Raw genomic sequence first — 19604 nt, 5'->3', positions numbered from 1 at the left:
TCCGTAGCGCAAGCGCAGTTCTGCCGCGCCCCTAATTTTCGTGCGCACACGTCGGTGCGACGTCCTGACGCCCAGGGAAGGCTGCCAACGGGAGCGCGCCTGCACTTCCTTCCCGTCCCCTGGTCAATTCTGAGTTTCGCTTCCGGTTCCTCACTTCCGGTCCCTTAGTTATCCTTCCGACTGGGAAGCCTGTGGATAGGGAAGGCTAGAACCTTCAGTTCCCGTCCGGATTGGCCGCTCCCGTGGCGGCGGAGGTCCGTGGGCCGGTGCCGCGCGGCCTGAGGGCGGCGCGCTCCCTCACAGCATGGTGAGCGGGGCGGGGAGCGAGGGAGGAGAGCGGCGGGCCGGGGCCGGGGAGCCCGGGGGCTCCGGCGCCCGCGTTCGGGACACGGGGCCTTCCCGCCGCGTGAGGCCGGAGGAGGCGGGGGCAGCCCCCCCAGGGCAGGGTCTGGGGACGGGAGGACGCGCGGGTGCGTTGGTGACCGTGACGTTCTCACCAAGCGAAGCGCCCGTGCGAGGAGCTCGGCTCAGTAGCAAGTGATCGAAGGCGTCATGGAAGTCTGTCGGTTGATGAGAAACCAGTGCGCAGAAAGCAGCCTTCTCCGTTCTCCAGCCCTGGAAGATCATGCCCCCCCGTCTCCCATTACTCCTTCACACTGGCCGCCTCAGCCCGCAGGCTCTCGTTTCCGAACTCTGACAAGCGTGGGGAGTTTCCTCTCTCCGTTCCCTAGCAGAGGAGAAGGGGCCCTGGCTTTGGATGTTTCTGACAAACTGGCCATCACACACACTCCTTTTTGTGGGTTTCCATAACCCTGGATTTCGTTGTTGTTCGCTTGCTCAGTCGTGTCCGACTCTGCACACCCGTAGACCGCAGCACTCCGGGCTCCCCTGACCTCCACTCTCTCCCTGAATTTGCCCTAATTCATGTCCATTGAAAGTGTTAGCCTCTTAGTCCTGCCCGACCCTTCGTGTCCCTGTGGACTGTAGCCCGCCATGGGATTCTCCAGGCAAGAATACTGGAGTGGGTAGCTATTCCCTTCTCCAGGGCATCTCCCCGACTCAGGGAACGAACCTGGGTCTCCCGCATTGCAGGCGGATTCTTTACGGTCTGAGCCACCAGGGAAGCCCTGAAAGACTGAGGGCAGGAGGAGAGGGGGCAACTGAGGATGAGATGGTTGGATGGCATGGCCAACTCAATGGGCATGAGTTTGAGCAAACTCTGCAAGATAGTGAAGGACAGGGAAGCCTGGCATGCTGCAGTCCATGGCGTTGCAAAGAGTCAGACACGACTGGGTGACCGAACAGCAGCCACAGATGTCCACTGAGTTGTAACCCTGGTTACGTCCCCTTGTCAAATGATTCATTGTGCTGGGGAGGGAGGTTCCTCCGACTTCCCTCAGAAGGAAGGATCGTGGCCAGATTCCTAGTGCCCATCATGGCGTTTCACAAATTACATTAGATACTGAGACTCTATAGGCTTTAATGAAGTAGGTAGGACACAACCTCAGCCTTCAAGAAGGTGGCTTCTCCTGGGAGAGCCTCTCTGTTTCTTTCCTTAGTAGATGTCGTGTTCATTTATCTATCAAGCACTTAGCAAGTTTATTGCTGTGTCACTTGTAAGAAAAAGTCAGAAAGACTTAAGTGGAGCTCACGCTTGCTGAGCACCTGTACACTGCCTCGCTGACGTCTTCACGTATTTATCTGAACCATCCTGACGCCTCTGTGAGGTAAAAGGTCCCATCCCTGCCTAGAGGTGGGGAAGCCGAGCCTGAGAGAGGATTTCTCAGGGATGCTAAGTGGGAGAGTGGAGAGACACTCAGGTCCTGGACTCAGCACGTGCTCTCCTTACACTGCAACCCAGAAAACGTGTTCCCTGCCCGACGCTGTGTTTCAGGGATAAGTGACTGCCCTAAGTGCAACAATCTCCATAAAACTCACTTGTAAAAGCCAGTCTTTCCTTCCTCAAGTTCCACTGGCAGAGAACAGAGAGTTGTGATGCTGGGTGGAAAGTGTCTGGTAGGTATAGACCCAGACAAAGGGGAGCAGCCTAGCTGGGAAGAAGGGGTGATGGGAGAATTATCTGGGATGATGATGAAACAGGTGGATTCTGAAGGAGGGGTAGTCAGATCCAAGGGCGTGGTCACGGTGGAGGAGTTTAGGTAGAGAGAGCGGCTGAGTCAAGTCACGGGATTTGGGCATCTTTTGATTTTTGTTGTTATTGCTGTGCTCATGTTTCTGACTGTGTCCTGGTGAAGCATTTCTTTAAGTAAAACCTTTTTCTTAAAAGTAAAAAGCTTTTTAAAACACGGACATTTTTCTTCCCCTCTCTTTTCCTTTTAGGCCCGAAACGCGGAAAAGGCCATGTAAGTATCAAGTCCCTTTTGTCTGCAAATTTTATGCTGCTTGATTGCCAGCTTGGAGCTCTTTTTCTGTTTGGTCTTTGGGTACACGTCTCTTCCTCTCCCTGTGTTGAAGTAGCGTGCACGCATCTGCCCATGTATTTATCTCCCCTGAAGTGTTTTCTCGCCGCTCCCAGAACTTATGCTGAAGGGGAGGCGGGCCTGTGAGAGCCGCAGTCCATCATGCCAGTGTTTTAATACCGTAGCGGGGCGCTGAGCTTCCCACTGTCCTTACCTGCTGTTTGGGTAGAGGGGATATGGGGGTGTTCAGGAGTACAAGTCCTTATGAACCCTGCTCTTTGGAACTTGGAAAGCCATGATGTCTCTGGTTGCTTGACAGCAGTGTGTATATGTGTATATGAGTGAGGAGCGGCAGCTAACATGGTCATGAGCAGACCTGCCCGTCCAGGAACTTGGCTGATGAGAGGCCTGTGAGCAGGATCTAACGGTCTTCTCTCTTCCCGGTAGGACGGCCTTAGCAAGATTTCGCCAGGCTCAGCTGGAAGAGGGGAAAGTAAAGGTTGGTTTAAAGCTTCCTCGTGGGTTTTCCAGCAGGAAGGACGAGCGCAGGCAGACTTCAGACTCTAGACCCTCCTCTTCTCGCCTGTGCTTCCCCGTATCCTAAGAGTCTGTTCACCTGAGGCCCAGGTGAAGCGCCCTGTCGCGGGGGCCGTGTGATGATCTGTATCCTTGGTGACGGGATGCTTGGGTCTCCCTGCTATCCCAGCCCGGGCTCATGCTGAGTAGTAGAAAGTGAGGTATGCTCTGGGAAGCAGCTCTAACCTGAGACCAGCGGATGGCCTCCGCTCATGGAGACTCAGCCAGGTTAGGGGTCATATACGCTGTTCTCTGAGTACTTTTGTTTTGTTTTTTAAAAGCATCCGCTCACCTGCCCCTGCACCCACACGTACAGCCGTGTACACACAGGCGCGCGCATATGTGTCTGTTCTAGACCCTGACGGCTGTCGTCGCTTACGGTCGTGTAGACGTGCCGTGAGATGGGTATAGCTAGGTGCACTTCGCGTCTGTCTGTGACCCCTGACCCCGAACAACCCAAGTTTGCGCTGCGTGGATTCACTTACACAGATATTTTCCAGCAGTAACTGCTGTGGAGCTACACGGTTGTGGTTGGTTGAATCTGTGGTTGCAGAGGAAGCATGGATCCTGAGGGCTGACAAAGTTAGACTCGGATTAACCCCCGCTTTGCTCACAGTCGTGCTCAAGCACAGTGGACTTTTACCCTGAGTATCGGCCCCCGACCCAGGGATGATGCAGGGAGGGCTTTTGCCTGTGCAGTTGTTTCCTACGGAAAGATTGCAGAGTGAGCCTGAATGCTTGCTGAAAGCCGCTGGGGACTGAGGCTGCAGGTGTCTTTGGACTGTTAGACATCTGAGGCTTCAGGAGGGAGTCAGCTGTGGTGCCGCCCGAAGCTGGTAATTTCACACAGAAAAGTGCCACACGTGCTTTGCTTTTCCTCAGGAGCGAAGACCCTTCCTCGCCTCAGAGTGCACCGAGCTGCCTAAAGCCGAGAAGTGGAGACGACAGGTGCGGTCTGGGCGAATTCGATCTTAGCAGAAACAACAAGTCTCTGAATTCTATTACCTGCAAGACTCTTAAACCACATTTCTAAGCATTTTTAATTAGATATTTCTTATGGTTTTAGACTTACTCAAAAGTCATAAAAATGTATTACCTTTTCTTTTTTTTCATAGATCATTGGAGAGATCTCAAAAAAAGTGGCTCAAATTCAGAATGGTAAGCCAGCCTTTCTCTTTAAAGTGCTTGATTCTAACTTCTCCAGTTAGGCGTAGGGGCATCAGCCCCCTCTCAGTAGTTGGTGGGACAGGAGTAAGGACAGGAGAACTAAGCAGTACTGGCAGGCAGTTTGACCTACTTGCCGTGTATAGAGCACTCACCTCACAAAGAATACGCTTTCTTTTTGAAGAGCAAATGGAATATTCACCAAAATAGAGCATATTTTGGATTGTAAAATAAATGCTAGCAAACATAAAATGATTAAAATTTTGCAAAGTATAATTTACTGATTAAAACACAGTTAATGTAGAAATCGGTAACAGAAAGATACCTGGCAACTTCCTAAATATTTAGAAATTAAACATACTCCTAAACAACCCATATACCTACAGGAAAACCTCAAGAAAATTAGAAAATATTTTAAATTGAGTGATAATGAAAATGTAATGTCAGAATTCAAGGTATGAAAAAAGCAGTGCTTAGATGAAAATTTATAGCGTTAAAATAAAATAAGAAAGGTCTCAGGTCAGTGATCCAAGCTTCTCCCCTAAGAAACCAAAAAGGAAGAGCAAATTAATTCCGAAGTAAGCAGAAGGAAAGAAGGAAACAGAAGGTGAGTAGAGAGATTAGATCAAAAGTGGGCTGAGTAAAATCGACGAACTTCTAGTCCAGTTAGACTGATCAAGAAAAAAAGACACAGGTTGGAAACGGCAAGAATGAAGTTGGGAATGTCACTACTCTCTAACCATTAAAAGGGTAAGGGGACATTAGATACAACTTGAGGGCTATCACTCAGCAACTTAGATGAAATGGGCCACTTCTTAAAAGACACATGCTAATATACTGGTTCCTAACCGTTGGCAGTGTTACCCCTCCAACCTCCCCCCACCCTGGAAATTTCGTGATACCTGGAGGGGGCTTTATTTATTAGAGAAATTGAATTCATAGTTAAAACCTTTCCAGCAAAGAAGATTCCAGACCCAGATGGCTTCACTGGCCAGTTCAGATATTTAAGAAATACCAGCTCTACAGCTTCTTCCAGAAGAGTGAAGAAGGAACACTTCCTAATTTACTTTTTTATATATTTTAGTATGTGTTCCCTTGATCCTAAAATCAGAAAAAGACATTACAAGAAGAGAAAAAAACTACAGACCAATATTCCTTACTGAATTTGGCCATAAAAATCTCAACAAAGAATTGCATGGTTGATTCAGCATTCAAAAATTAATTCACTGTGTCATCATTTTAAAGAATAAAAACCACATCATCTCAGTCGGTGCAGAAGTCTTTGACACAGTTCATCATTCATCCATAAAAACTCAGCTGACCAGGAATAAACCAGAACTTCTTCCTTTCCCTGATAAAACACTTTGACCAAAAAGCCTGTGGCAAACATCATGCTTAATGCGGCAAGATTGGATGCTCTCCCCCAGGATCAGGAGCAAGGTGAAGACTCCTTTCTCACCCCTTCCACTCAGTATTGCACTGGAACTCCTGGCCAGTACAGTAAAGCAAGAAAAGGAAATAAAAGACCCAGAGACTGAAAGGAAGAGAAATGCTCTATTCCGAGATGACTTGATTTTCTGTGTAGGAAATTCCAAGGAATCTACAGAAGGATTTCCACAGTGAGCAACTGAGTTTAGCCAGATGACAGACTAAAAAGTCCATATAAACAAAGTCAGTTCGATTTCTGTATTAGCAGGAACATTTGGAACTAGAGCATGTTTCAAAGTGTTATTTACAGAAGCATCAAAAGGCAAGAAACGCTTAGGTGTGAATCTAGTAGGATACGCACATGGTCTGTATGGTAAGAACTGAAGCAGCGATGCCAGGTAGTCAAGAACCAGTGAAGTGGAGACATAGTGTTTGTGAAGGGCAAGACTCAACACCTGAAAGAGGTCAGCTCTTTTCCTTTTTACCATGCATCACAGAACCCCAGCGTGGTTTTCCAGTTTCTGTTGACAAACTGTAAAATTCACAGCTTTGCCTTTCCGTGTGAAGCTGTCTGCAGCCAGAAGAACTTTGAAGAACAAAACTGGAGTACCCATAATATCTAATTTGTGATTCAGTGTGAAGCTAAAGGTGTCAAGATAACAGGGTCCTGGTGAGAGACAGACAGACCAGGGAACAGAATAAGGAGTCCAGACGTAGGGGCACACGCGTGTGGTCCGCCAACCTGACAAAGGAACAGAAGCGATTCAGGGGAGGAAAGAGGCCATCTCCCTCCCTGTGGGCACAGGGTGCTTCACGTCAGCACGCCGGGGATCCCTGACCGTCGTCCCGCCTTTGGTGGGACGCCCCAGTCACCAGTGACAGCGCCTCAGCAGCCTCCTGTGCTGTCCCCTCAAATCCGCCCCTTGGGCTCCTTGTCAGAGGTGTTCCCGGGGACCGGCAGGCTGCTTTGCTGACGCTGCCTCCCTGCGTCCTAGACGCTGAGCGCCCCATCGCTGAGATGTGATGTGTTAGTGCTGGTGTAAATGGAGCTGCAGGACAGCTTCAGTTTGTATTTCTCTGGATGCTAATGGGGAGGAAGTTTTTTTCAGAGTTTTTCTGGTGCCACTGGAACTCTGTTCACGATCATCACCCTTCCGTGATTTCGGGGTGGATGGTTTTTCTCGTAAGCTGAAGTAGTGTTTTTGCGTTGCCCACCTCTGTCGGTGTTGACATTCACTCACGGGTGTGACATGAAGCGGTGTTTTCAGGAAATGATACGACATTTCTCTTTTCTTAGCTGGTTTAGGTGAATTCCGGATTCGAGACCTGAATGATGAGATTAACAAGCTGCTTCGAGAGAAAGGACACTGGGAGGTCCGGATCAAGGAGCTGGGTGGCCCTGACTACGGGGTGAGTAAGCAGCGGCCCAGGGCCCGGCTCGGGGGCTTTCTAGGCAGGGTGGGTCCTGTCTTACTGCAGCCCCCGCAGGCCTGCCTGGGAGAGGCCCTTGAGAAATGAAAGGAGCCTGGAAGGGCCTGCTGTGTGTGCACGGGAACCGGGAAGGCACAGGGCCAGTGGTGGAGAAGGCCCCAGTGCGGGCCTGGGAGTGTGTACCGGCCAGGCGTCCGGAGTGAGCCGCTCCGTCTCCCCAGGCCCCGTGGAGACGACCTTGGCGCTGCACGTGCGTCTCTGAGCTCCTTGAGAATTGGGACGGCCCTTCCACTGCAGCGTCTGTGCTTGAGGGGGCCCTGAGACAGGCCGCTCCGTGCTTGCTTTGAGTTCTTTTTTTCCCTCTGGATTCTTTAAAGGCAGTATTTTAGAACAGTGACTTCCAGGCTTTTAGGACCCTGACCCTGTATGTGTCTATAAATCACACACGGCCACTGTGTCACAGCCCAGCAACATGCAGATGTGCTGAGAAGATGCCTGGTGTGCGCTGCTGCACTTTGGTATTTTCTGTTCTGTTCTATTTTGATTTTGTAAAAGTTGACAGTTGTGACCCATGTAGTGGATTTCCTGACCCAGACCTGCCCCGTTTGCCCAGGTCTTTGAACCAGCTGTGTCTGGTCAGTGGGCTGTCATGTAAGAAACGTGGGCGGCGTTTCTGTGTCTTAGTCCGGCCCCCTCTTAACACAGAGCCATAATCCTCAGCGCAGTGCCTGGCCTAGCTGAGGCGTCTGTCTTCCCACTCCTTGAGCACGTGCTGGGAGCGTTGCCTCCGCACCCTCGTTCCCTCTGTGACCCTGGTTTTCTCCGTCGGACGGCGGTCGTGCCGCTTGTTACCCTCCTGGAGGGTTACAGAAGCTCCCAAGTCAGTAGTGACGCTTCTGTCTATTTCCTTCTGGAGCTTTTTAATGTGAAAGAAGTTGATGTTTACTTCCTGGGTGTAAAAGTGACACACTGAGCCGCATTCACCTCTGGCTCAGTCATCTGGCTGTTTCACCGCGATCCACGCCTCATGGCCTCTCACCTGCAGTACAGAGCCTCGTCCAGACGCACCGCCTGTGGCCTGCGGCTGTTACCGTCATCGTTTTTAACGGATGGGGTTCCATCTTCTCGGAGAAGGCGATGGTGCCCCACTCCAGTCCTCTTGCCTGGAAAATCCCATGGATGGAGGAGCCTGGTGGGCCGCAGTCCATGGGGTCGCTAAGAGTCGGACAAGACTCAGCGACTTCACTTTCACTTTTCACTTTCTTGCACTGGAGAAGGAAATGGCAACCCACTCCAGTGTTCTTGCCTGGAGAATCCCACGGACGGGGGAGCCTGGTTGGCTGCCGTCTATGGGGTCACACAGCGTCGGACACGACTGAAGCGACTTAGCAGTTCCATCTTCTGGATATTTCATTTCTCCTCCTCTTCTACTAGTTGTCATTTAGATTTTTTGCAGCTTTTTAAAGCTTTGTTTTTTCTTCGTTTAACATTGTGTTGTAAGCAGTTTCTCAGCCAGTATAAGTGTTTGATATGAACCGTCATTTGTCAGCTATAGAATATATTCCACCCATGAACATACTATAATTTATTTAAATCATCCTCTTACCATTAGGTACTTAGGTTGATATTGAAAGGATTAAAAAAAGTACCAAAGTGTATTTTTGTGTCCATTAATATCTGCTACTTTTAGCATCACTGTCTTCAACTATATCTGCAAACGTGGAAATAGTGGGTTTACAGATCAGATCCATTTTCTCTTTTTCCTTCCCCATAAGAAAGTTGGCCCTAAAATGCTGGATCACGAAGGGAAGGAAGTCCCGGGAAATCGAGGCTACAAGTACTTCGGAGCAGCCAAAGACCTGCCTGGCGTCAGAGAGCTGTTCGAGAAAGAACGTGAGTGGCTGGTGTTGGCGAGGCTGTCAGCCTAGGTCTCGGTTCTGGTTGTAAGTGATGCTGTGTGCAGGGCACTCTTCGTGTGCTCAGCTGCGCGGCAGCCCCTTGTCGTCAGGGTATTATCGTTCCCAGGGTTTAAATGGGAACCCTCGAGCACTTGGCGTTGAGGCGGCAAGCCCAGGGCACACCTTGGGCGGGAGCGGGAACCCAGGGCTGCGGGCACCAGATTGCAGGCCCTGCACACGCTCGTCTCCGAGTGAACGCAGAGGTACTGTGGGCGCAGGGACACTGAGCGTGGAGACGCTGTGGGCGCAGAGATGCTGTGGGCGCGGAGCCTCCTGGTTGGCGCCTGTCGGGGCGGCTCAAGTCCATGCAGTCAGGTCCATGTTTCAGGTACTTGTTGGGCTGAAAAAGCTGTTAATGGAAGGACTGACGCCACCTCGGGCCAAGGCTGCTGTGCGCTGGGAGAAGAGAGGGTCCGAGTCAGACACCCTGGCTCTGGGCACCTCCAGAATGCCACTGGTCTGGACTGCCTGCGTCTGATTTTTGACTTTTTGAAAAGCAGTCCAAGCATCCCATAGGAAAAAGTGTGGAAAGCAGAGAAGGGCGAGACCAGGATTCCTCCCACTGCTGGTGTTCTGCTGACCCTTTCCGAGTCTACTTTCGTGAAACCCCACTTGTTCTCTTTTTTGGCCTCCCTGGGAGGCTTGTGGATCTCAGTTCCCTTACCAGGAATTGAACCCGGGCCCTGTCAGTGATAGCCTGGAATCCTAACCACTGGACCAGCAGGGACCTCCCAAGCCCTGCTTCTTCTTAAATTCATCCTGTGTGCAAGCTGGCTCTGCATGTGTCATTCACATTGCTTAGAATCGTTCAGAATTTAAACATCATCAGATCAGATCAGTCGCTCAGTCGTGTCCAACTCTTTGCCACCCCATGAATCACAGCACGCCAGGCCTCCCTGTCCATCACCAACTCCCGGAGTTCACTCAGACTCACGTCCGTCGAGGCAGTGATGCCATCCAGCCATCTCATCCTCTGTCGTCCCCTTCTCCTCCTGCCCCCAATCCCTCCCAGCATCAAAGTCTTTTCCAATGAGTCAACTCTTCACATGAGGTGGCCAAAGGACTGGAGTTTCAGCTTTAGCATCATTCCTTCCAAAGAAATCCCAGGGCTGATCTCCTTCAGAATGGACTGGTTGGATCTCCTTGCAGTCCAAGGGACTCTCAAGAGTCTTCTCCAACACCACAGTTCAAAAGCATCAATTCTTCAGTGCTCAGCCTTCTTCACAGTCCAACTCTCACATCCATACATGACCACTGGAAAAACCATAGCCTTGACTACACGAACCTTTGTTGGCAAAGCAATGTCTCTGCTTTTGAATATGCTATCTAGGTTGGTCATAACTTTCCTTCCAAGGAGTAAGCGTCTTTTAATTTCATGGCTGCAGTCACCATCTGCAGTGATTTTGGAGCCCCCCAAAATAAAGTCTGACACTGTTTCCCCATCTATTTGCCATGAAGTGATGGGACCAGATGCCATGATCTTCGTTTTCTGAATGTTGAGCTTTAAGCCAACTTTTTCACTCTCCACTTTGACTTTCATCAAGAGGCTTTTTAGTTCCTCTTCACTTTCTGCCATAAGGGCGGTGTCATCTGCATATCTGAGGTTATTGATATTTCTCTTGGCAATCTTGATTCCAGCTTGTGCTTCTTCCAGCCCAGCGTTTCTCATGATGTACTCTGCATATAAGTTAAATAAGCAGGGTGACAATATAAAGCCTTGATGTACTCCTTTTCCTATTTGGAACCAGTCTGTTGTTTAATGTCCAGTTCTAACTGTTGCTTCCTGACCTGCATACAAATTTCTCAAGAGGCAGGTCAGGTGGTCTGGGATTCCCATCTCTTTCAGAATTTTCCACAGTTTATTGTGATCCACACAGTCAAAGGCTTTGGCATAGTCAATAAAGCAGAAATAGATGTTTTTCTGGAACTCTCTTGCTTTTTCCATGATCCAGCGGATGTTGGCAATTTGATCTCTGGTTCCTCTGCCTTTTCTAAAACCAGCTTGAACATCAGGAAGTTCACGGTTCACATATTGCTGAAGCCTGGCTTGGAGAATTTTGAACATTACTAGCGTGTGAGATGAGTGCAATTGTGCGGTAGTTGGAGCGTTCTTTGGCATTGCCTTTCTTTGGGATTGGAATGAAAACTGACCTTTTGCAGTTATTATTAAAGCGATAAAATCCTGTTATAGACACGTGAAATACAGAAAATCAGAAGAAACACCCGTGTTTTCACATCTCACAGTTTATGGTTGTTGACATGTGGGGTGTGTTCCTTTCTGTTTTTAAGGCTTGTAAAGTGAGGTTGTCCTGATTTTTTGTTTTTGCATTTACTTTGGCTTTAAATTTATTCCTATGTTCTTATGTATTCCAGGCATCGATTTTCTTTTTTTTTTTAAGAAGAAAGTGCCCAAGTTAGTCTTCAGGCGTATAATTTAAATGGTAGCACAGCCCCCTCTGCCGCCGTCCTAGTGCTCTGCTAGGGATGCCCCGTCGCCGTTACTGTCTGGAGTGCTCCCTGCCAGGCGTTCCCGTGATCTTCCGTGCATATCTCATCAGCTGAGGCACGTCAGCCTGGCTCCCTTGAGGCAGAGAAGTCTGTTGCTGGCTCCTGTAACTGACGCGTTTGTCTTCAGGAATGGTTGGCCCAGAGCCCTTGCTCCTGCTGCCGTTTCGGCTTCCATCCTGCGAGCGCTTCTCTCTGCCTCAGTCTCCTTTGGGGTGGCAGGCTGTCCATTATCCACTTAGACTTTGTCCTCTCTCAGCGACAGTTTACCACCATCACCCCCCACCCCCCAAATGGTTCAAGCACGGGCCGCAGGGTGAGCCCTGCCGGCATTGGCCTGATCCCAGCTCCCTCCCAGGGCGAGCCCCACCGGCGTCGGCTGGATCCCAGCTCCGTCCTGCGGCCGGGATGCACTCAGTGCTCCGAGCCCGTCCTGGGCGAGGCCTTGTGGCCCAGGCTGGGCAGGGTTGCTGGTACGTGCGTGGGCCGGTGGAAGGGGGCTTCCCCTACCTGGGCCCGTCGTGTGTGGACCGTCCCTGTGCCCCCACAGTTCTCCTTACAAAGCCAAGTGACGCAAAGGATGAAGTCTCGGGTGGCCCGTGCTGGCTGTGCCCACCCCTCCTGTGTAGACTTTTAGTTACTTCCGCGTCTTCGCAACTGTAACACTGTTGCTGGTACTTGAAACAGATACTGTGTCTATTTTTTGTTTCCCTGATTCCTAATGAAATTGACAGTTGAATTCAGTTACTATTAATCATTGAAACGTTCATGCTTAGAGGTTTCTTCTCCTTCAGTTAATCAGCTTCTATTCTTTGACCAGTCAACTGGACTTTCATTTCCCTTTGGATTTTCCAGAATTGCTACATATCCTGAACAGTAATACTTAGTCTGAATGTATTTTCTTCAGGAAGTTTCTCATGTATCTTTTTTGCTTGTAGTTTCTTTTGTCTCATGGTTTTTCATTAGCTATTATGGCATTTCCTGTGAAAGCAGCTCCTGAAGCCGCGGTCAGGGGGGTCACAGGACACCCTCCCCCCGCCAGGCATTCATAGTCCTGCGGGGGTCCAAGTTTTCACTGTTGCATAAACAATGCCGTGACGATCGTATCTGTCCGTAAAGCTTTGCCGGCTTTTGTTGTTGCTTTTTAAAGGACGATAGATCCCTTCTGAACGGACTGCGTCTGGACAGCAGCGCTGGTTTAAAAGGGTAGTGTCGTGTGTGGTCCCATTACTGGGGTGGCGAAGCGCCTGTTTGGTGCCGTTTTCAGGAGCGCACATACTGCGCGCCTGCGTCGCATTGACTGGGGAGCAGGCATGAGTGTGGCCGTGATGGGGAACCCGGCTAAGCTGAAGAGTTCTTTCTTTCAGCGCTTCCTCCTCCAAGAAAGACCCGAGCCGAGCTCATGAAGGCGATCGACTTTGAATACTACGGTTACCTCGATGAAGACGACGGTGTCATCGTGCCCTTGGAGCAGGAGTATGAAAAGAGACGTAGGTCTGAGGGCGTTCCGCTTCACTGGGGGTCTCTGCTTGCTTTTCTCGCCTTTGGGAAAGAAGGTTTTCTTTTTCTAAGGAATTTATTTTCTATTAGGACTTTGTAAAAAATTGAAGTTTAGTTGGTGTACAATATTACGTACAGGTGCGCAGTATAATCATTCACAGTTTTTAAAGGCACATTCCATTGGCAAGTTATCCGAAACCTGTTTTCTACATTCCCTGTGTTGCGCAGTATATCCTGCTGTATTCTTTAGGCTCCACACGTGAGTGATACCTTAGAGGTTTGCCTCTGTCTGGCGTACCGCACTTAGTGGGGTAATCTCCAGATCCACCCAGGCTGCTGCAGGTGGTGCGGCGTCTTCTTTTCTGAGTAGGATTCCACGGTGTGTCTTTATTCATTCATCTGTCGAGACCCTTCGGCTGCTCCCACCCCTCGGCTGTTGTAAATGGTGCTGCTCGGAACCTCAGGGCGCTGTGTCTTTGCTGATTAGCATCTCTGTTTATTTTGTGTGTGAACCCAGGAATGGAACCGCTGGATCCTGTGTTAGTCCTGGTTTTGGTTCTTTGAGGAACCTCAGGGTGTTGAACCGTGGAGGATCCGGGCGTGTCCCCCGCCAGCCGCCCCGGAGCTGCCGTGGGACCCCTGCCCTCCCGTCTGATGCCCTCCTGCCGGGGCCGGAGGAGGGTCACCCTTCGCAGAGGGCAGGCCTTGGTCACCTTTGCCCCGCGTAGCACGTGGCTTTCTCGGAGGCCAGAGTGACTGACACCTGCTGTCCCTCGTCTGCAGACAGAGCCGAACTAGTGGAGAAGTGGAAAGCAGAGCGAGAGGCCCGCCTGGCGAGAGGAGAGGAGGAGGAGGGGGAGGAGGAGGAGGAGGTGAACATCTACGCTGTGGCCGAGGAGGAGGTAGGGTGGCTGCTGCGGTGCCTTGGAGAGCGGCTGGGGGAGGGCACCCAGGCCTGGGCAGGGTCAAGGCCCGGTCTGCCCCTGGATGGGGGGTGAAGGTCCCCTCGGGGTCACAGTGAGGACCGCTGAGAGCACTTGGGGACCTGTGCTCCATGTTGGGGTGACTTACCTGCGTCTAAGAGCTGGGCCCTCCGGACCTGCTGGGCCTGGATTTGTAGGCAAATTGGAAGCGCCTGACCTCATTGTTTGAGCTTCAGTGGCGGAGCTGGTAGCGCTTCTGTGGGCCCTAACCACCCACGCCCACCTTACCGTGGGAAACCAGAGCAGAGGCTCCCTCGGGGGTCCCAGGTGGGCTGGAGCTGTGGTCCCACCGGCAGAGCCCTCTGCTTCCAGCTTCCCCATCAGGCAGGCCCGGGATGGAGTGGATTTGTGGACTGAGCCAGGGGAGGGGAGTCAGCCAGGCCGGGACGACAGGTCAGGCCCCGTGAGACATCGAGTGGTGTGTCAGCACAGCAGTGGCAAGGACGCAGGCTCAGAGGAGCTTGGTGACTGGGTCACCGTTGCACAGGATCCGGCAGACCTGCGGGGCGTGCCCTCAGGCAGGCATTTGAAGCAGGATGGCAGCGTGCCCTGTGAAGATTTTCTCTGGGTGCAAAGAACCTGTTCGCTTTTTCAAGGGATGTTTGTTTCCTTGGCGGCCACTAACAAGTGAGTGAGGCCCACTCGAGGGGCATAGCAGCCACACGCTCCGTCTGTAGCTCAGGATCCAAGGGGCAGCCCGGTCAGCAGACCCCGCAGGAAAACAGCACGTGTGACAGGAGCTCTGGGTAGCGACGCGGGGTGGGTGGGGCCGTGAACACTTCCTGGGGAGGTGACCCTTCAGCTGAGTTCAGAAGTCAGGGAGGCGTCACCAGCGCAGAGGAGTGGCAGGGCAGCACACGCGACGGCCCCAGGGGAGCGCCGCGGCCAGAGGACCGGCCGGTGGCCAGAGCCCAGAGCGGGACCCCTGGTGTGAGCAGAGGCAGCGGGAGGTGAGCTGGGACCAGCAGGGGCCCCGGCCCCTGGGGGACGGGTCTTCCCTCATCGTAAGAGCAATGGAAAGGCTCCGAAGGGTTAGACAGTCGTGTGTGTTGGAGCTGTCGCAGATTCAGGGCAGCTGTTAAGGAGCTGTGAGGCCCCACGCATCCTTCCCCCGGGCCCCAGAGGCCCCATCCTGAATGCTGCCGGCACGGTGTCCACGAGGAGCCACCTGCTGTGGCCCGTGTGCAGGGCTGGGCCTGCGGTCACCGGGCGGCTCCCGGGACCACCACAGCCTGTCTTGTTTGCGTCCGCCCGGCGTGCGGTGGGGGCGGGCGGGACCGAGCCGCACGGGCCTCCTCTCCCCTCAGGCCCCCAGGGCCGTTCCTTAGTCGTGAGTGAGCGCTGCCGACTCATACGCAGCTTCTGAGTGATGCTTCTGTGCACGTGGTCTGTTTTTACCAGTTTAGTTTTAAAAATAATATATTCGGGGCTTCCCTGGTGACTCACATGGTAAAGAATCTGCCTGCAAGTTGGATGCCGTGGTCAGGAAGATCCCTTGGAGAAGGAAATGGCAACCACTCCAGTATTCTGGCCTGGAGAATCCCATGGACAGAGGAGCCTGGAGGGCTTCAGTCTACGGGGTCTCCAAGATAATATATTCGCAAGACTCACAACCCGAGAAACACACGAAGGTCTCACCCAGCTCCTCCTCCGCAGCCCCGCCCTCAGCCCAGTCCCACTGAGGCCACTGGCTCCTCTGCTTCCTCTCCTCCTCGGGCAGGAGGCCGTGAGGTTCTGCTGGCCCTTGTGCTTAGCGCTGAGTCCTGGGCGTGTCTCTGAGGAGAGCGCGTCCCCGGGGCTGTCTCTCCTGTTAAACAGCTGCAGGCCGGGCCTGTCGTGGCATCTCCTCCACACGGCCTCTGGTTGTTCTCTCTTGCAGTCTGACGAGGAGGGCGGCCCGGACAGAGGAGGGGAGGACGGGCAGCAGAAGTTCATTGCGCACGTGCCGGTGCCCTCGCAGCAGGAGGTAGGACGCTGGGCCCGCTGGGCGCTTCTCTGGGTCCCTCCCGTCCCTGCGGGCAGCTCTGACTCCAGGGGCGCCGGTGACCACGTGCAGTTTAGGGTGTGGGTCCAGGGAAGGCGGGAGTCCATCCACCTTAGGGCAGTGGCCTGCCCTGCTGTGCACGGAGGGTCCCTGTGGCTCACGTGCGCCTGGGAAGAGGTGTCGGGGGAAGTGGACGCCGCCCCAGCCCCGCCTCTGCTGCCCGCAGATCGAGGAGGCGCTCGTGCGCAGGAAGAAGATGGAGCTGCTACAGAAGTACACCAGCGAGACCCTGCAGGCCCAGAGCGAGGAGGCCCGGCGGCTCCTGGGCTGCTAGGTGGCCCTGCTGCAGCCTCCCCCGCCCTCCTTGCTCACACCATGCGCCCCCCTGGCTGGGCAGCTGGGCCCCTGGCGTCACCCCAGCCTCAAGAGCCGACGCGCATGTGTCCTGAGTGGGAAGGACAGGCTGGTCCCGCAGCCTGCAAGTGTCGTCAGTGGTGGGGCGGCCAGCCGGGGACGCCCCTGAGCGCGCAGATGTGTCCGTGATGCCTCCTGTGCGCTGAGAAGACGTCCCGCCACCCTCGGGGCTGCCCTGCTGCCCGTCTCGCCCTCAGCTGGCCTTGCATCCCCCAGCCGGCAGAGGGGTACATTTGCCGCTTCCGTGTGGGAGTGGTTCTGCACAGAGCTATTTTTATTAAAGATTTTTGTACGAAAGGCAGCCTCGGGTTCCGGGCTGTCTGTCTGAGGCCTTGTCCGCGGTAGGACCTGAGGGGGGTCCACGGGGCCCATGTGGGGGCTCGGCCCATCCGGGCACTGAGGGTGCGGGGCGTCCCGCCTGGCCCGTGCCCACGGCCATGGGTCAGCACTGAGGTAGGGCCTGCATTTCCAGCCCATGGGAGCACCGAGGGTGGCCCAGGGTGGTCCAGACCTGCCGACCCCGCCTAGTCTCTCCTTCCTGTTGGGAAGAACCCACCGCAGGGGCCCCAGCTTGGGGCAGGTGAGGCTGGGGCATCCCCACCCTCAAGAGGGGTCCTGAGCACGTTGGCAGAGCCCTGTGGGCCTTGTGAAGCAGGCTGTGCCAGCCTGAGTGAGGGGCAGTCGTCAGCCGGGACCTGCCTAACAGAAATTCTGAGCAGGGGATGGAGGGTGTCGGGCAGGTGGGCAGCAGCCATGGGGAGACCACCCAGGGCTTCAGGGCTGTGAGGAGGAGGAGAGGGACGGGACGGGGCTGGGGACCACCCGGGGGCCCCTCAGCCGAGCCCCTGGGCAGGTGTGTGTGTCGAGGCCGGAGGGCTGGGGGCCCAGGGACGGACAAGGCCAGCCCTGGCCCTGGGACCCAGCTCCCACCTGGGCCTAGCCTGGACGGGGCTCAGGAGCGAACGCGGGGCACTTAGAGCAGCCCCTCTGGCCCGGGCCTCCGTGTCCCCATCTGAAAAGCTGGGGCTGGACCTGGCGCCTGTGCGTCCACCCCGCGACGGGCAGCCCCACGGGGCAGGCAGACAGGACGTGGGCCCTGAGACTGCCTGGCCTGGGACCCAGCCAGGCGGCAGGTGGGGCCCAGCCAGATGGCCCAGAGAGGGGTTTCCCTCTTCCGCTCCGGACGCCCAGGGCCTCGCAGTGGCTCCCGGGATGGCTGCAGACAGCGTGGGCATCAGCGTCCCGGGTGAGGGAACCGGGGACTGACGGGGAAGCGGCTTGCTGAGGACCCACAGGCGTCCCCGGTGGAGAAGGGCCCAGCCCCAGGCTTCTTCCTGCCCCGCGGGCCCTGCCTTTTTTTGTCCCGGGAGGACTTCGCAGGGGTCCCCCCAGGCCTGGAACGTCTGGGGAGCGTAGCCACTGGCCAGCCGTGGTCACCATGGTCACGGAAGCTCATGCCCAGAGGCGGCAGAACCCATCCCAGGAAATGTTGGTTGATGAAATATCTCTCATGGTTCAGACGAGCTTTGGGTCTGCCCACAGTTTGCAAAACATAGATGTGTCCAGCTCGCTCTCCGCTCTCCCCTCCTCCCTACGCCCGCTCCAGCCTGGCCCCCAGTGCCGTCCTCCCCCGTGCTTTGGTTCTTGGGCAGTTTATAAGCCAGGAGGAGATGAAAACTTTTCTCTTGCCTGACACCCTGGGCCAGCCTGAAGTGAGCAGGCGCTGGGGTCAGCCTTGTTTTCCCCCGACAGCCGCACCCCATCTCTGTTGGCATCAGTGGCTCACTGCTTCCTCCCAGAGCCCCACGGGAGGACGGTGCTGGTGCCCCTCACTCTCATCGAAGCCCTGACAGCAACATCTGCCCGGGAGTGTCAGGGCCCCCAAAGAGCAGACAGGTCCACAGCGGGGTGGGCGGTGTCACACCATCTGGTTCCCTCCCCCACAAGTAGGGCAGCCTGTGGAGGGAAGGCCCCCTGAGGGCTGCCCAGCTCTTCTCTGCATGGGCTTCCGCCCCGGGGGGATGATGTGCCCCCGCCCCCCGTACCCCTCTGGGGCCCGACGGCCATGAGGGGCCGCGGGGCAGGGGAGAGGTGAGTGGGGGTCCCCAGGATCTGGGGCTTGTTCTGGCATCTGGCAGGCCTGCTCGGTGGGGACTGGGGGCCATGAGAAGCTGCAAGGGGAGGAAGCCAGGGCGGTCCTCCTGCGGGGCACAGCCCTGGGGTGGGGCCGCAGAGGGGTGAGAGGGCCCGTGCTGATGTTGCCCTGGCCACCTGGGCTGCTCCCAGCCCTCAGCCAGCACCAGCCCAGGGCTCCTCAGTCAGCAGCTGCTGCAGCGTACTGTTGCATTCTTGCAGCTCTTATTTTCTCGCGTTTTGCAGCAGGCATGCTTCGGCATTAGGAGCACGCTGTCATGCCTGGTGTTGGGTCTTCCTGGTGTTTTTCCATCTTTATTTCTGATCTAGGGCACGTTTTCAGCCCTAGCCTGGGCTCTGCCCATGAAAGAGAACTCGGATGACGTTGTTCGAGGCTGTATATTTTAACAGCGGTGTCTGTACACAGGAAAAAGTGGAAAAAGATGGGAGGAAGGAAGTGGAGAAAGGCCTCTCTCCTCTTGGCGGAGCTCTGACCGGGAGGACTCGGGGGTCACAGCAGATGCTTCCGTCTGCCGGCGAGCCTTGCGCCCCCGTGTGGCAGGGCACACACAGTGCAGGTTCGTCCCGCCAACCCACCGTTCGTTTTTAAGAATATTAAATTCCTTTCGGCCCTGCGGGTCTTTGCTGCTGCACGAGCTTCCCATCGCGGTGGCTTCTGTCGTTGGGGAGCACTGGCTCTGTAGTTGTGGCGCGTGTGCTGAGTAGCTGTGGAGCACACACCTAGTTGCTCCACACCACGTGGGATCTTCCCGGACCTGAGATCAAACCTGTATCTCCTGCACTGACAGGCAGGTTCTTTACCACTGAGCCACCACGGAAGCCCAGGAATGTTAAATTCGTGACACATTTTTAAAAAACATATTTTTATTGATGATTCGCTGCACTGAGCCTTAGCTGTGTCATGTGAGATCGTTCATTGCTGTACATGGATCCTCTAGCATGGCTCAGTAGTTGGAGCAGGCAGACCTAGTTGCTCCGAGGCGTGTGGGATCTTAGTTCCTGGACCAGGCATTGAACCAGCCTCCCCTGCATTGCAAGATGGACTCTTCACTACTGAGCCACCAGCGAAGTCCCTCTTGACACATTG

The 19604-nt window shown here is 54.4% G+C and overlaps 1 protein-coding gene across 6 annotated transcripts; it reads left to right on the top strand.

The window, feature by feature from the left end:
- Positions 1–193: 193 nt before the first annotated feature.
- On the top strand, positions 194–16664 carry ISY1 (ISY1 spliceosome associated protein). 6 transcript variants are annotated; one of them, XR_015151913.1, is made up of 11 exons: positions 194–307; positions 2341–2363; positions 2868–2919; positions 3879–3944; positions 4112–4154; positions 6886–6998; positions 8799–8912; positions 12850–12972; positions 13500–13884; positions 15845–15931; positions 16176–16664. XR_015151913.1 is itself a non-coding variant. In XM_086368805.1 (11 exons), the coding sequence occupies exons 7-11, from the start codon at positions 8810–8812 to the stop codon at positions 16281–16283; spliced, it is 540 nt and encodes a 179-aa protein (XP_086224931.1). In that variant the 5' UTR covers positions 194–307; positions 2341–2363; positions 2868–2919; positions 3879–3944; positions 4112–4154; positions 6886–6998; positions 8799–8809; the 3' UTR covers positions 16284–16664. The 6 variants fall into 6 exon arrangements, 4 of the variants coding, with proteins under 4 accessions (XP_086224931.1, XP_086224930.1, XP_086224933.1 ...); XR_015151912.1 differs by having other exon boundaries at positions 8795–8912; XM_086368805.1 differs by having other exon boundaries at positions 13766–13884.
- The last annotated feature ends 2940 nt before the right edge of the window (positions 16665–19604 follow it).

This window comes from Bos grunniens, chromosome 22 (assembly GCF_055505025.1).
Source record: "Bos grunniens cultivar Pamir isolate PY7600 chromosome 22, Bosgru_T2T1.0, whole genome shotgun sequence".
In the NCBI taxonomy this organism is placed as follows: Eukaryota; Metazoa; Chordata; class Mammalia; order Artiodactyla; family Bovidae; genus Bos; species Bos grunniens.
This window is presented reverse-complemented; position numbering and strand designations above follow the sequence as displayed.